At 35.9% G+C, this 13,553-nt stretch overlaps 3 protein-coding genes across 15 annotated transcripts in view; all 3 read left to right on the top strand.

Annotated features, from left to right (window-relative positions):
- Positions 1–2,093, top strand: part of LOC107036974 (protein doublesex) — a 45,494-nt gene extending 43,401 nt beyond the window's left edge. For all 5 annotated transcript variants that reach the window (XM_015255268.1, XM_015255270.1, XM_015255269.1 and 2 more), the window contains exon 6: positions 272–2,093. The gene's annotated coding sequence lies outside the window, so the exon portion shown is untranslated. The remainder of the gene's footprint in view (positions 1–271) is intronic.
- A 3,946-nt stretch (positions 2,094–6,039) lies between these two features.
- Positions 6,040–7,209, top strand: LOC107036982 (protein UXT homolog). 2 transcript variants are annotated; one of them, XM_015255282.1, is made up of 2 exons: positions 6,040–6,170; positions 6,257–7,209. In XM_015255282.1, the coding sequence occupies exon 2, from the start codon at positions 6,259–6,261 to the stop codon at positions 6,688–6,690; it is 432 nt and encodes a 143-aa protein (XP_015110768.1). In that variant the 5' UTR covers positions 6,040–6,170; positions 6,257–6,258; the 3' UTR covers positions 6,691–7,209. The 2 variants fall into 2 exon arrangements, with proteins under 2 accessions (XP_015110768.1, XP_015110769.1); XM_015255283.1 differs by having other exon boundaries at positions 6,040–6,149; positions 6,230–7,209.
- A 545-nt stretch (positions 7,210–7,754) lies between these two features.
- Positions 7,755–13,283, top strand: LOC107036983 (elongation of very long chain fatty acids protein 1). Of its 8 annotated transcripts, none has more exons than XM_015255284.1 (12): positions 7,755–8,146; positions 8,243–8,336; positions 8,409–8,530; positions 8,627–8,722; positions 8,806–8,820; positions 10,554–10,650; positions 10,719–10,770; positions 11,144–11,334; positions 11,424–11,504; positions 12,467–12,629; positions 12,731–12,870; positions 13,029–13,283. In XM_015255284.1, exons 7-12 carry the CDS (start codon positions 10,722–10,724, stop codon positions 13,191–13,193), a joined length of 789 nt encoding a protein of 262 aa, XP_015110770.1. In that variant the 5' UTR covers positions 7,755–8,146; positions 8,243–8,336; positions 8,409–8,530; positions 8,627–8,722; positions 8,806–8,820; positions 10,554–10,650; positions 10,719–10,721; the 3' UTR covers positions 13,194–13,283. The 8 variants fall into 8 exon arrangements, with proteins under 8 accessions (XP_015110770.1, XP_015110771.1, XP_015110772.1 ...); XM_015255285.1 differs by having other exon boundaries at positions 10,589–10,650; XM_015255286.1 differs by having other exon boundaries at positions 8,243–8,530.
- Positions 13,284–13,553: the final 270 nt, after the last annotated feature.

Below are 13,553 nucleotides of genomic sequence, written 5' to 3' on the forward strand. Positions count from 1 at the left end.
ACTCCCCATAATTTTAAGTTTGGGAATACTCACCCCCATTGACTCCCCAAAATAATAAATTTCGGAACTTCGTCATTTTTCCCCTCGGATTGAATTCAGTGTCCAATATTCTCCACAAATGTATAATTTCCATCACAAAAAATAATGGTAAAAATAATCGTGAGTCGGTTTGAGTCAGGCACTTAGTGATTTTAATTTCCCATTTTGAATACTTGAGTGTCTCTTTTATTATCTCACTAATGGTTTGTATAATTTTTGTTTGTCATTGCAGATTACCGTGAAGTCAATCAAAAAAGCTCGTAAGAGAGGTCAGAGGCTGAGTCTGAGTAAAAGGAAAAATAAAAATACGGTGACTTAAGTAATCAAACGAGGTGCATAATGAATAGTTGGGAGGGTTTTTTCTTTTTTATCGTTATTCCGACTGCAAATCATTTCAACTCGGTGTTAATATACAGATAATACTGGAAAGAGGGAAAAAAAGAATGAGGATGAACACACTCATAACTACTTTCAGTGTAAATTGAATGCAATAATAAAAATGGTAATAGTAGATTTTTTTTATTGACAATGGGACATTTGCAAAGTCACAAAAATTTATCTCTTTTTCTTTTCTGTGTTTTTTTTTTCTCTTTCGTTGTGATATTGGTGCGAAAATGTCCCACTCAAAGTGCTGTATCTAGCTTCACCGTACTTCTTCGACAATTACGATAGTTATTGAATGATAATAATTGATAACGCGCTGTATTAAACGTGATTATAAGTTATGTCACAGTTTTGACGTATGTACAGATATATTGTCAGTTAGTCTATTGAAGAAAAAAAATAAGAAATCCGCGAAATTTTTTTATTTCGATTGACAGAGTTTAGGAAAATGTTTAACTAGACTTCCCTTTATGTTCTAATTGTTATAATTTTTTACGAACGATGGTTTATTGTTTATTCAGCTCAACGTAAATCGATGTTGAAGGTTCTTCATGATCTGATAGCCCTCTATGAGTGAAATAAAACAGCTATATTTTTATTAAAAAATAAAAAGCAATTCGTGTTTTATCTCAAACGGTATTTCAATGTGCAACTCACAGAGTGTATTTTAATCGGCGAAATTGCGACGATAAATTTATCTCTTAAAGTTTAGATTTCAAGTGAAAAATACATTGGAGCTGTTGAAATGAGCCAGTGGTGTGTGTTACATTGCCAAGTACGGGTTTCTATAATTAAAAAGAAATTTATAATCTTCATTGTATTTCACACCTCTTCTGACGATGGCAAGAGTTACTCCTATTACATAATTAAAATTGTTCTAATCGTAACTGACTCTGATGATGATTCAGTGTTTCAGCAACACTAAATTGTGAAACATGTTGGCATTATGCACATTAGTTATAAATTCAAAATGTGTTGCACCCTGCAACGTGTCATGGTCGTTGAGACATTAAAATCCGAGGGCAATTGATTATAATTTTTTTTCCTTGTTCAGTAATGGTTTTTATTCAGTCACTTGTAGCGATGCGAATTATCCAGATGAGTAGAAAAATTGATGAAAACAATAATGAGATATTGGAAGAGAAAAAGACAAGCGGCAGAATTATCGCATTATTTTTTGTTCTCATTTTCTCCAATGGGGAACTTGCATGAAGTTCAGTTTTTTTATTAGTTCTACTATATATACCTTTCATTTATTTTTGATTGTTCTCTCCACTGAAAATAGCAACAATTGCGATTTTTCGAATGTTTTCAGGCGATAAATACGGGCAAATAATCTCGAGGTAAAGAATCACCCGAGTTCCCTATTGAGAAACGTCTATGTACCTATTTTATCAATCTCTACCTTGTAATTCTTTCATTCAAACTATTATAGTTATTTATTGCTAAATACTTCTGTAAACGATTGTGAGATATCATTGAATGGGCGTCTTAGGCCACTCTCATGTTTACTATCTATAAAGCGCAGTGTGCACAAGTCCATGCTGAAGAGACTGTCAAAAAAAGTCCAGTGAAACTTTAATTATAAAGACAAAAACCAAGTTGAACCCATAATCCTTAAATGCTGTAGGAACATAAAGCTTGGAAAATAAAAAATAAGAAAAACAAAACGTTTATTGTGAATTTCAATGTATTTAAGGCATTAATCATGATAATTGTTGAATTATAGTATGCGATGTAATAAAAAAAATCGTTTCTATCTGAATACGAACACCATTATCACAAGTTTATTCGCAAAACCTGCCAAGAATAAACCGGGTAAGTATTAATTTTTATTTAATAACAATAATCAAATGTTTAAACAAAAAACATGCGGCATAATTTTTTTGTCCTTTTATCCAATGGGAAACTCGCATGATGTTAAATTTTTTTTAAAAGTCCAATGAAACTTTAATATAACAGAAAAAAACCGGGGTGAACCCATAATCCTTAAATCCTATAGGAACATAAAGCTTGGAAAATAAAAAATAAGAAAAATAGAACGTCTATTGTGAATTTCAATGTATTTAAGGCATTAATCATGATAATTGTTGAATTATAGTATACGATGTAATAAAAAAAATCGTTTCTATATGAACACGAACACCATTATCACAAGTTTATTCGCGAAACCTACCAAGAATCAACCGTAAGTACTAATTTTTTATTTAATAGCAATAATCAAATGTTTAAACAGAAAAAACATGCGGCATAATTTTTTTTGTCCTTTTATCCAATGGGAAACTCGCATGATGTTAAATTTTTTTTTAAAGTCCAATGAAACTTTAATATAACAGAAAAAAACCGGGGTGAACCCATAATCCTTAAATGCTGTAGGAACATAAAGCTTGGAAAATAAAAAATAAGAAAAACAAAACGTTTATTGTGAATTTCAATGTATTTAAGGCATTAATCATGATAATTGTTGAATTATAGTATACGATGTAATAAAAAAAATCGTTTCTATCTGAACACGAACACCATTATCACAAGTTTATTCGCGAAACCTACCAAGAATCAACCGTAAGTACTAATTTTTTATTTAATAGCAATAATCAAATGTTTAAACAGAAAAAACATGCGGCATAATTTTTTTTGTCCTTTTATCCAATGGGAAACTCGCATGATGTTAAATTTTTTTTTAAAGTCCAATGAAACTTTAATATAACAGAAAAAAACCGGGGTGAACCCATAATCCTTAAATCCTATAGGAACATAAAGCTTGGAAAATAAAAAATAAGAAAAATAGACCGTCTATTGTGAATTTCAATGTATTTATCATTAATCATGATAATTGTTGAATTATAGTATACGATGTAATAAAAAAAATCGTTTCTATATGAACACGAACACCATTATCACAAGTTTATTCGCGAAACCTACCAAGAATCAACCGTAAGTACTAATTTTTTATTTAATAGCAATAATCAAATGTTTGAAGAGGAAAAACATGCGGCATGATTTTTTATTCTCCTTTTGAAATTTCAACATAATAAAGAAAAAAAACCAGGTTGAGCCCATAATCCTTAAATGCCGTACGAACATAAAGCCTGGAAAAGTAAAAAATCACAAAAACAAAACGTTTATTATGAATTTCAATGTATTTAATGCATTAATCATGATAATTATCGAACTACAGTATACGATATAATAAAAAAAAATGCGTTTCTATTTCAACACAAGCGCCATTATCACAAATTTATTCGGAAAACCCGCAACGAATAAACCCCAGGTAAGCATTAATTTTTGATTTAACGACTGTACGACGACTTAATCATTTTCAAATGTAAACTGTGGAAAAAGTAATGAGTGCAAAAAAGTTGAGCATTAAAAGTGTTTTTCCTGCGTCAATCAATGATAAAAATCCATTTAAATCGCAATGATTTTCAATCCGTCGTATGATCGTACCACGCGTGGAGCCCACAGTATTTTCAAAGCACTCCCTCCCCCTCCCTTCGCCCGACACCTGAGCAATGTATTTACCTGTAAAGGATTTGAAGGAAAGAAAAAACGAATGAAGGAAAGAAAAAAAAACTGAAAAATAAAATAACACCCGACGAGATCGCGTCGTAACCGTCGTTGAGTGAGCGCGGATTCACGCAGGCCTATAAAAGTCTTCGTAACGTTTAACTGCCCGCTCTCCACATAAACCAACGACTATATTGCTTAGATAGCACAGAAATATACGGCAACAAGCATGAGGCTGACTGCCAATCGTTTATTCGTCTCCACGCAACACTCTCGAGGTGCCCCACCAACTTAAAGCCCAATCTTCATAGATTTTTTTATGGCTATTTTCTTACCAGCAGCCATTGAACAGTTGCTTTATTATTTTTACGATATTTTCATAATTTTTTTTTACGCTCGCACTCTTCCGTGATAAAGATGAATCTGCTATCGATGAGTTGTTCAACACGTTTTAAAAATTCACAGGCGCACTTTATTTCACTGCAAATAGCGCTGAATTGGCCAGTGAAAAAGGCATTCGTGTGGAAATAATAATCAAATTTTATTAATAATTCTGCTGTATACTTATCTAATTTCATTTCAACTGACGGCCCATTTCACGTTTGAGGGGACTTTCAGCTACTGCTGAAAACAACTTGCGCTCGTATGTAAGAATGTAATGATTGGAGCTTTAATAACTGGGGGGCATGAACGTTATGGACGTAAATGTGATACTTTTACGGGTTTCCGTTGAAATTAGTCATTAGCGGTTGTTACGTATTGCCTTATATCGCGATTATTTATTGTCTCATTATTTTCGGGGTATTAGGGGGCAGTTTAAACACATGTTAAAGACGATTTTCAGTCGTTCATTCGCTAGTTACGGGAGATATAATTAGGGTATTATTCCTGGGTGACGGTCTGTTTTCGCTGTTCGAATTCAAACCATTTCAGGGTTGACTCTTCGTCGGTAAAGGGGTGAATCATTTATCCGGACAGGATAAGGTAAAGATCCTTGGCGGACATTGGCATAAGCACAATTTTGAATTTTGAATTTTCCGATTTACCAGGTTTATTAGCTATGAAATAAATATAATATCTAATATTGTTGGAATTATTATATGAGTGAGACGTAGATGAAGGCAAAAAGCCATCTCTAATGAGTTCATTTTTCTTGGTATGGATTGTATGTTTAATAACACCGGAGTCAGAGTGTCTATAAGAATTTTGTTTAGTCTCAGTAGAGTGGAGGAGTGGGATGAATGCCTCTTTATGGATCAGATTTTTGACCAGAGTTCGTCACCAATTTCTTTGTGTCGAATCAGTCTCTAGGAGAGCTTTGAAGAGTAAAGACGTGACCAAAGACGTGACTAAAGTAATGATTGATGCCGATCTGTGATCCTCGGCTTAGAGGGCAGTGCTGACCTGGGCCAGAAAAAAGTTGGGTCCGAGCCTAAATGTCCACATCTACTTGAGCACACGAATTTTCTCCACAAGAGGGCAGAGCACCGCTTTGAAGTCGACCCTCAGCAATGTGCGCGACGACTTTGTCCACATGAAAGACTGGCGCATCACTGAAAGTAGGGTAACCAGACCAATGGGTAGACACCGACCAAAAGATGAATGATTTCAATTTTTTTTAGTATTCTACTAGGGGGTCAACCCCGATATGACCCACATATAATCCCCGTATGACCTCTATGATCCTTATTCTGACCCTCGTGACCCTCATCATGCCCCTCGTGACCCTTATTTTGACCCTTAATTTTGGAGTCTCAATTTCGAGTACCAAATCTGCATCACCAGAAGTCAATTTGGATTTTTAGAATAGATACAGAGATGTAGAGAGCCTTATGTTGACCCTTGTGACCCTTAGATTCTGACCTCCATGACCTATATTTGGACCTTTAAGCTGACCTTTGTAATCCTTGATGATAAGTAAATAAAATAAAATTATTAAAAAAAATTTAATGAATTCAATTATCACATGCTACAGATGTTCCATTTCATTGACAGTTGAAACATTCGGCTCTTGACCCTTCGCCGATGAAGAAGTGGACTTCCCAGTCGACTGTACCTCGCGTAACTCTTGAGGAAATAGTTCCTGAAAAGACCGTCAGGGGAGAAAACACCCAGTGGTTACGTCTTCGCTGAGCAATCGAAGAGAAAAATGTTAACACCAATGTGATCAGAAATACCGTATAATCGAGCTATTCGTAGTGACATCAAAGCTACATCAAGTAGGATCTAATACTCACCAAGTAAGCAACACACAATCACCCTCACGACTGCTGAATACTTCATTTTTTCTGTTTCCTAGTTTTCTATAACCTGTAATCAATTGCAGCCATGAATCCATCAATATCAAAAAAGATACTGCAGTTCGAGGCCTACATAAACGACACACTGAAGTCCGACCTATCGAAATTATCCGACAAACTTGATGAGAAAAATTCGGATGTCGCTGAATTTCTCCAGCTGAAAAGCATCATAATGACCCTGAAGAATACAAAATCAAGTGAGACTGGATTTAAAACAAAAGTTGATATTGGAAATAATTTTTTTGTCCAGGCTAAAGTCGAGGATGCCTCGCAAATACTCGTAGACGTGGGCCTAGGCTATTACGTAGAATTTAGTCTCGATGATGCTTCATCGTTGATTGAAGTTAGAATTAAATTATTGGAGTTGCAGATTAAGAATTTGAGGACAGAGATCAGTAAGACTAATGCACACATAAAGCTACTCTTGATAGGTATCAGAGAGTTACAGGGGATCAAGTAGAGAATGCGATATTTTTTTTCAAATCACTTGATTCAGTGTGAAAGACGATTTAATTTTGTACAAATACCAAGTGGTGGTTGAAGCACAGCTAATAAACTCGTTCAACATGTTGTACCCCTAGACTTTGTGTTTGGCGGGCTGAAGATCACTCGTGCGGATTTTAAAAATCAGCCTCTCTGGCAAATTTCATCCACTCGAAATTTCCCACCAACTGGTGCGTCGCTTTTAATGTTGACGAGGAACTGCTTTATTTCAAGTACTTTATGCGACTACTTGCGCATAAATTAGCCTCTCTCTTATCAATTACGGGTTCCAATAAGCCACTTGCTCTCTCCAACATGAATTATCCCTTAAAGTCGATCAAAGCCTCATGAAAATGAAGAAACCATTCCCCAATTAACGAAAATTGTTGTTCCAGATTTAAAAACACATATTGTTTCAACATCTCCACGAGTAAACTGTATCATCATTTAAGTTACTTAATTTCTCATTGCTTTAATAAATTTTTATTTTCTTAAATTACCTTGCGTTGATTTTCCTCATTTCCTTTATTTCCTCTTATTAACAGACGATTATGTTATCCGCATTGACTCCCCAATCGACGTCGATACAGTACCGTCAGCGGTTAAGCTCACCCTCCGCGCGGTTGACACCGCATGAAATATGAATAATTCAAAAAATGATTCCTATCGTCATTACCCCAAATCCCCAAAATTAAAAATGCAAATAACTTCCGACGTCACGAATAATCCACAAATGTTGAAGACTTCTATTACAACTCTCATTACAAAGCCTCCACATTTGAAACATTGACGCACCTCCGAGTAACAAGCGCATCGGGGCATTGGTGGCTAATCCGCATTCAGATGAAACTACGCGGTGAAGCCATACGAAGATCCCCAGCCCGTACTCAATAGCCGGTAGCAGAACCCTTCCCGACTAACCCAGCAGTGCACATTCAGTCATTAGAAGACCTAGAGTCGAGTGAATTTTGGCAGCAACCCACCGAATCCATTGAGATTCGTCACCGAATGCTCCGGTGCATCAGCACGATTCAAATCCCCTCGGAACCCAAAAAATAACAGTTCCTTTCGTTCTTTTCGTGTTTCATTTCGTTAAAATCAGTCTTGAGTTGATGGCGAATTGTCGCGATAATCGATGTCTCATTTAATATGGATAAATCCCCAGGATTTGCTTAGACGTCTCTTCCGGGCGCTCAACAATTCCAAGACGGCCCTGCACTTAAGCCTTTACTGAGGGTGTATGCCCTGCCACTGTGTGCATCTAGCCAGTATTCCAACGCTTTACAAAACGATAACAACTCTAGTATCTAGGCCTGTGACACTTCTTACAAATAGACAAGTGGATATTCTTACATTATAACTACTTCAATATAAAACATTTCTCGGCTCGCGTGGAATACGCGCTACTCCCTGCATCCGTCGAGCATCTATTTGTGAGTATTTCACCTAGAATTACAACTGTCGATGTTCAATATTCACCGCCTCAATAGAACGATTAAATTACTCAGTCTGTTCGAATATTCTGACAGGTGCATCAATAATCCTTGCCACCACGAGGGGACTATTTTAGGTAGATCGGAGGAGCAGCGAGTCACGAAGAAAGTTAAATGTGTTACGCGAGAGGTGATATTAACCTAATGATTCAATTTTTAATTCAATAGGAATTTTTTTATTCATCATTAACTCGGTATCTAGGCCTGTGACACTTCTTGCAAATACACAAGTGGATGTTGTTACATTATAACTACTTCAATATAAAACATTTCTCGGCTCGCGTGGAATACGCGCTACTCCCTGCATCCGTCGAGCATCTATTTGTGAGTATTTCACCTAGAATTACAACTGTCGATGTTCAATATTCACCGCCTCAATAGAACGATTAAATTACTCAGTCTGTTCGAATATTCTGACAGGTGCATCAATAATCCTTGCCACCACGAGGGGACTATTTTAGGTAGATCGGGGGAGCAGCGAGAGTCACGAAGAAAGTTAAATGTGTTACGCGAGAGGTGATATTAATCTAATGATTCAATTTTTAATTCAATAAGGATTCTTTAATTCACCATTAACTCGATCATATCAATCGTTTCAGGTCAATACTTTTCAGGTAAGCAACCATCACCGGGAGTCATCAGCAAATCGTCATCCTTCTCTCTCAATCGAGCGAATCGTAAATTACGTCACGAAAGATCATTCTTTTCATTTGAATTTTTTTCTCTTCCACCTATGACACCTCTCCTCGTACATCGCGCTTCCTTCGTCCACCCCTCCCCCTTCTGATAACGATGGCACGCGTGATAGATGCCTTTACAGTATTTCCCATGGTACAGTCCCTCCCATCTTCACTGAGAGACAACAACAAAAAAAAGATAAACCGCCAAAGTGATGGATTAGCGGTCGCTGACCATCGCCTCGGTAAATTATGATCCCTCCCCCTCCGCCCTCCGCCTCTTTCATTCTCAGTGGTCATTTGAAAATACGCGTAATAACAGCTTAACGATGTGTGCCCACATACAATATCATGTGCACTCATCACCCGCACATTTTATCTGATACATAATTACATACACTGTTAGTAATTGTTGTCTGAATTTTCCGTGCCAATTTCCGGAAATTTTTATCGTCTTCCAATTCCGCTGAAATTTCAGGAAATCTTGTCACTGAAAATTCAGAAGTTCGTGGAAAAATTAAACAGAACTGCAAATTTCCGATCCATTCCTTTTTTCTAGGTGATTTAGGGGAAAAGAAGTCATGAAATTTCAGATTGCACTGAAAATTCAATGCAATTTGACACTGAATATTCCTATTGGACTGGAAATCCAAATAAATTGAGGAATTCTCGTCTTTATGCCGCTTAAAATTCTGGAATTTTACTGAGTTTTCAGTGAAACCTGGAATTTCATGATTTTTTCCCCTAAATCGCATTCAGTGTCACAGTCCTGAAAATTGGTAGTCAACTGTCCATGAAATTTAATTTTTTTTCTGACAGTGTAATTTTAGTTGCTATTCACAATCGTTGAAAAAGTAACGCATTATTGCAATAATTGTTGAGAAATCGTGGGTATCCTGTCGGCCCAATGATTGATGAAAATTCAGTGAACAATTTCAGCTATCGAAGTGCAATTTCGGGAAATCTTGTCATTGAAAATTCAGAATTTCCGGGAAAAATCAAACAGAACTGCAAATTTCCGTTCCATTTTTCCCCGAAAGTGGAAACCTTCCCTCAATGTGATTTAGGGGGAAAAAATCATGAAATTTCAGATTGCACTGAAAATTCAATGCAATTTGACACTGAATATTCCTATTAGACTGGAAATCCAAATAAATTGAGGAATTCTCGTCTTTATGCCGCTTAAAATTCTGGAGTTTTACTGAATTTTCAGTGAAACCTGAAATTTCATGATTTTTTTACCTAAATCGCATTCAGTGTCACAGTCCTGAAAATTGGTAGTCAACTGTCCATAAAATTTCATTTTTTTTCTGACAGTGTAATTTTGCTATTCACGATCGTTGAAAAAGTAATGCATTATTGTAATAATTTTTGAGAAATCGTGGATACTCTGTCGGGCCATTGATTGATGAAAATTCAGTGAAAACTTTTAGCTGTCGAAGTGCAACATCTGGTGATGCATTCAACAGTTGAGCACTCCCAATAATTGCCGTAAAATTTGTTAATCCCCGAGCATGACATGCGTTTACAACACGTTCTCTTTAACAATAATTTTGTAGCGGTTCTCTTATGGAGGAATGATTGAAGTTTAAAAAATTCGCGAACGGGAATTGTTCAATTGCGGGGAGACTGACGTGTGAATTTTTTTATTGTAATGGACTTTCCGTTAGGTTGTTTGTAGCTGAAGCCATGGTTGCCTCCTCAGTATGTTGTAGGCTGACAAGTCCTGTGCGAGTGACCAGTAGATAACGTAAACACGCGACAAATGTTAATATGCATTAATTTTCTGTTTCGTTGGAGTGGAAACAGTGGCTCATAGTGTTGAATTCTTACAGAATATGGGGCCCTTGGAGAAGGCATATCGTTACTTGATGGAGGGAATAGCGGGTGAGTCGGGCTGTATTAATTAATTTATTTTCTTTCAACTTTTTTTTTCTTCCGAAACTAGGGTATCTTCGTCCATGCATTAGCGAACAATTGGAATTTACACAATTTTTTTCGTGGTGTTTGTTCAGAGTATTTTAGTTTTTTAACATTTGAAATTTCGTTTACGGAAATATTTATAGTTATGTGTAACTATTTATAACTATAGACATCTATAACTACAGCTACGGCTCTAGTAATACCAGTGAATAAAGTTAAATTATAAAACCGTTGCATGAATTTTTTAAAAAGAGATTCTCAATTTCATCTGTCAACACTTTTTTTTGTTATTTATGATGGCAAATAGGAGAGTCAGGAAGATTTTACTATTTTTCAGATCCCAGGGTGGCTGATTGGCCGCTAATGGCTAATCCCATTCCCGTCACCTGTGTGCTCATAGCTTATCTGATGTTCGTACTTTATATTGGTCCAATGATCATGAAAAATCGACCTCCGTACTCCCTCAACAAACTCATGATATTCTACAATGTATTCGTTGCTATCACAAGTGGCCTAGTATTTTATGGCGTAAGTGTGGGGCTATTTATCGTTGTCTTCTTTGGATAAATGGGAGGCCAAATGAGTGGTTTATTCGGTGGTTTATTATTTATTTACAGATACTGACGTCAGGATTTACTACCAAACTGTCCTGGGGTTGTGAGCCTGTGGATTACTCTTTAGATCCTGAGCCGATGAGTGTGAGTTTATTTTTTGGAGGGATTGTATTCTGATTTTGAGGAAAAATCTTTGGGTTTCGGGGATTAATTCCTCATTTTTTAGGAATTGATCCTCAATTTTTGGAAGGTTATTCCCGATTTTAGGCATTAATAGTTATAAAATTTAAGGATGCAATCGCGGACATTTCAGTTGCAGAGAATTTTGAAGGAACAAATATTTAGATATTCTCAATAATTCTAGAATAATTGAATTTATAATTATTCACGAATATAAATTGCATTTTTCCTTCAATTATAATTATTTTTTGCAGTTAAGAATCGGTGGAGTTGAGGTCGATCTTTGAATTTTCATGTTTTCAACAGCAATTATGAATAAATAAAATCACATTTTCCATGAAATATTTAATATTCATGAAAAATTGTTGAAGAAATCATGAAATTCTCCTGAAGTTTCATATTACGAGGCAGAATTTTTTATGTTTACGAGCTGAAACGACAAAATTTTCCAATATTGTTGAAGTCTTCTGTTTTCCGGGGCAACTCAGCATAAATCCCTCTATATTATAAAACTCCAAATAGATTTCTGGTGATAAAAATTTGGTATTTGTAATTAAGATTCCAAAAGTAAGGGTCGTAAGGGTCAAAATAAGGTTACGAGTGCCAGAATAGGGCTCATGAGGGTCAAAGTAAGGCTCATAAGGGTTTTAATCAAACCAGAAACAATTAAAAAATAAAATCATATTTTCCATACAATATTCAATAATCGTGAATTATCCAAAAAAATTGAATTCTTCTGCAATGTCATATTACGATACGACTAACATCCCAAAATTTTCGAATATTGCAAAAAGTCTCTCATTTTCCCGAAAACTCAGCATAAATATTCCATAAAAATCTGAAAATTCATGAACATTTTCCGTAAAAAAGCCACCTTCATAAATATTAAAACTGATATGAAGGCATTAAAAAAACTCTTCTTCCAGATGGCGAGATGGGTATGGTGGGTGTTAATTCTGAAAATGTTTGAGCTCGGTGATACCGTAATCTTCGTGCTGCGTAAAAAATTCAGCCAGTGTTCTTTTCTGCACATCTATCATCACGTAACGACCGTCTGCCTCGCTTGGATCGCTTGTAAATACGCTCCCGGTAGGATTTGAGTTATGAAAATTTCATCCATCTATCTACCGAAAAGTTGATCCACTAACCATTTATTACCTCTCATATTTTTTTTTCCCCTTGTACTTCAGGTGGCATGTGGACATTTATTATGATGCCAAACTGCATCGTTCACGTTATTATGTATACGTACTATCTTCTAGCTAGTTTTGGCCCAGCTATGCAGAAGATTCTTGCTCCATGGAAGCCATACTTAACCATGCTGCAAATGGTAATTTATGCACTATGTACATTTATTTCCCCAATAACTCACAGTGTATCGTGTAGTATGAAAAAAAATAGCCGATAAGAATTACGATCCTTCAATTGTCCCCTCATTCCCCTCGTAATTCACGAACGATAACGTCGTCGTTTATTTTTATATTTCAGCTCCAATTTGTGATTATGGTCATACACACGACTCAAGCGCTTTTACCGTCCTGCGAGCCCACCCGTAAGCCACTGGCTTACATTTACATGTCTCAAGTGATCGTAATATTTTATCTGTTCTGGGATTTTTACAGAACAACGTATTTGAAGAGAAAAACCGCCTAGTGTGCATTATGATTTTCGTTGTCATCGAATATGTCATTTCTGTGCCTTATTTTGTACTTTTTCTTAAAAAAAGTAAAAGCTTTTTGATGATTTTATTGTGCTTAAATTTTGTACGCTATATTTTTATTAATTCACCTGATGTCCTTCAAAAAAAGCATTCGCAATATCTTGGACTGAAAATGAGAACTCGAGCACGTAAGGCATATTTGTCCGAATCATTTAGGTCAGAGGAAAATAGAATAATTCTACGAAGATAATTACACGCAAAGAATATACTTGAGTCAAGTATATTTTATAGGCGAATGGGGGAGGGTTGTTTCAATTCGAGGATGATTATTTCGAATCAGCCCGGGTCGCATC

The sequence above is a fragment of the Diachasma alloeum genome, unplaced genomic scaffold, assembly GCF_001412515.2.
Source record: "Diachasma alloeum isolate Michigan unplaced genomic scaffold, Dall2.0 Dall_scaffold_00212, whole genome shotgun sequence".
NCBI lineage: Eukaryota > Metazoa > Arthropoda > Insecta > Hymenoptera > Braconidae > Diachasma > Diachasma alloeum.

Excerpts from the sequence above, each read along its gene's own strand:
- LOC107036982 (XM_015255282.1), top strand. The coding sequence starts at position 6,259 with ATGAATCCATCAATATCAAAAAAGATACTGCAGTTCGAGGCCTACATA.
- LOC107036983 (XM_015255286.1), top strand. The coding sequence starts at position 10,722 with ATGGGGCCCTTGGAGAAGGCATATCGTTACTTGATGGAGGGAATAGCG. Across the intron at positions 11,505-12,466 it reads TAGATCCTGAGCCGATGAGT|ATGGCGAGATGGGTATGGTG; the intron begins GTGAGTTTATTT and ends CTCTTCTTCCAG. Across the intron at positions 12,630-12,730 it reads CGCTTGTAAATACGCTCCCG|GTGGCATGTGGACATTTATT; the intron begins GTAGGATTTGAG and ends CTTGTACTTCAG.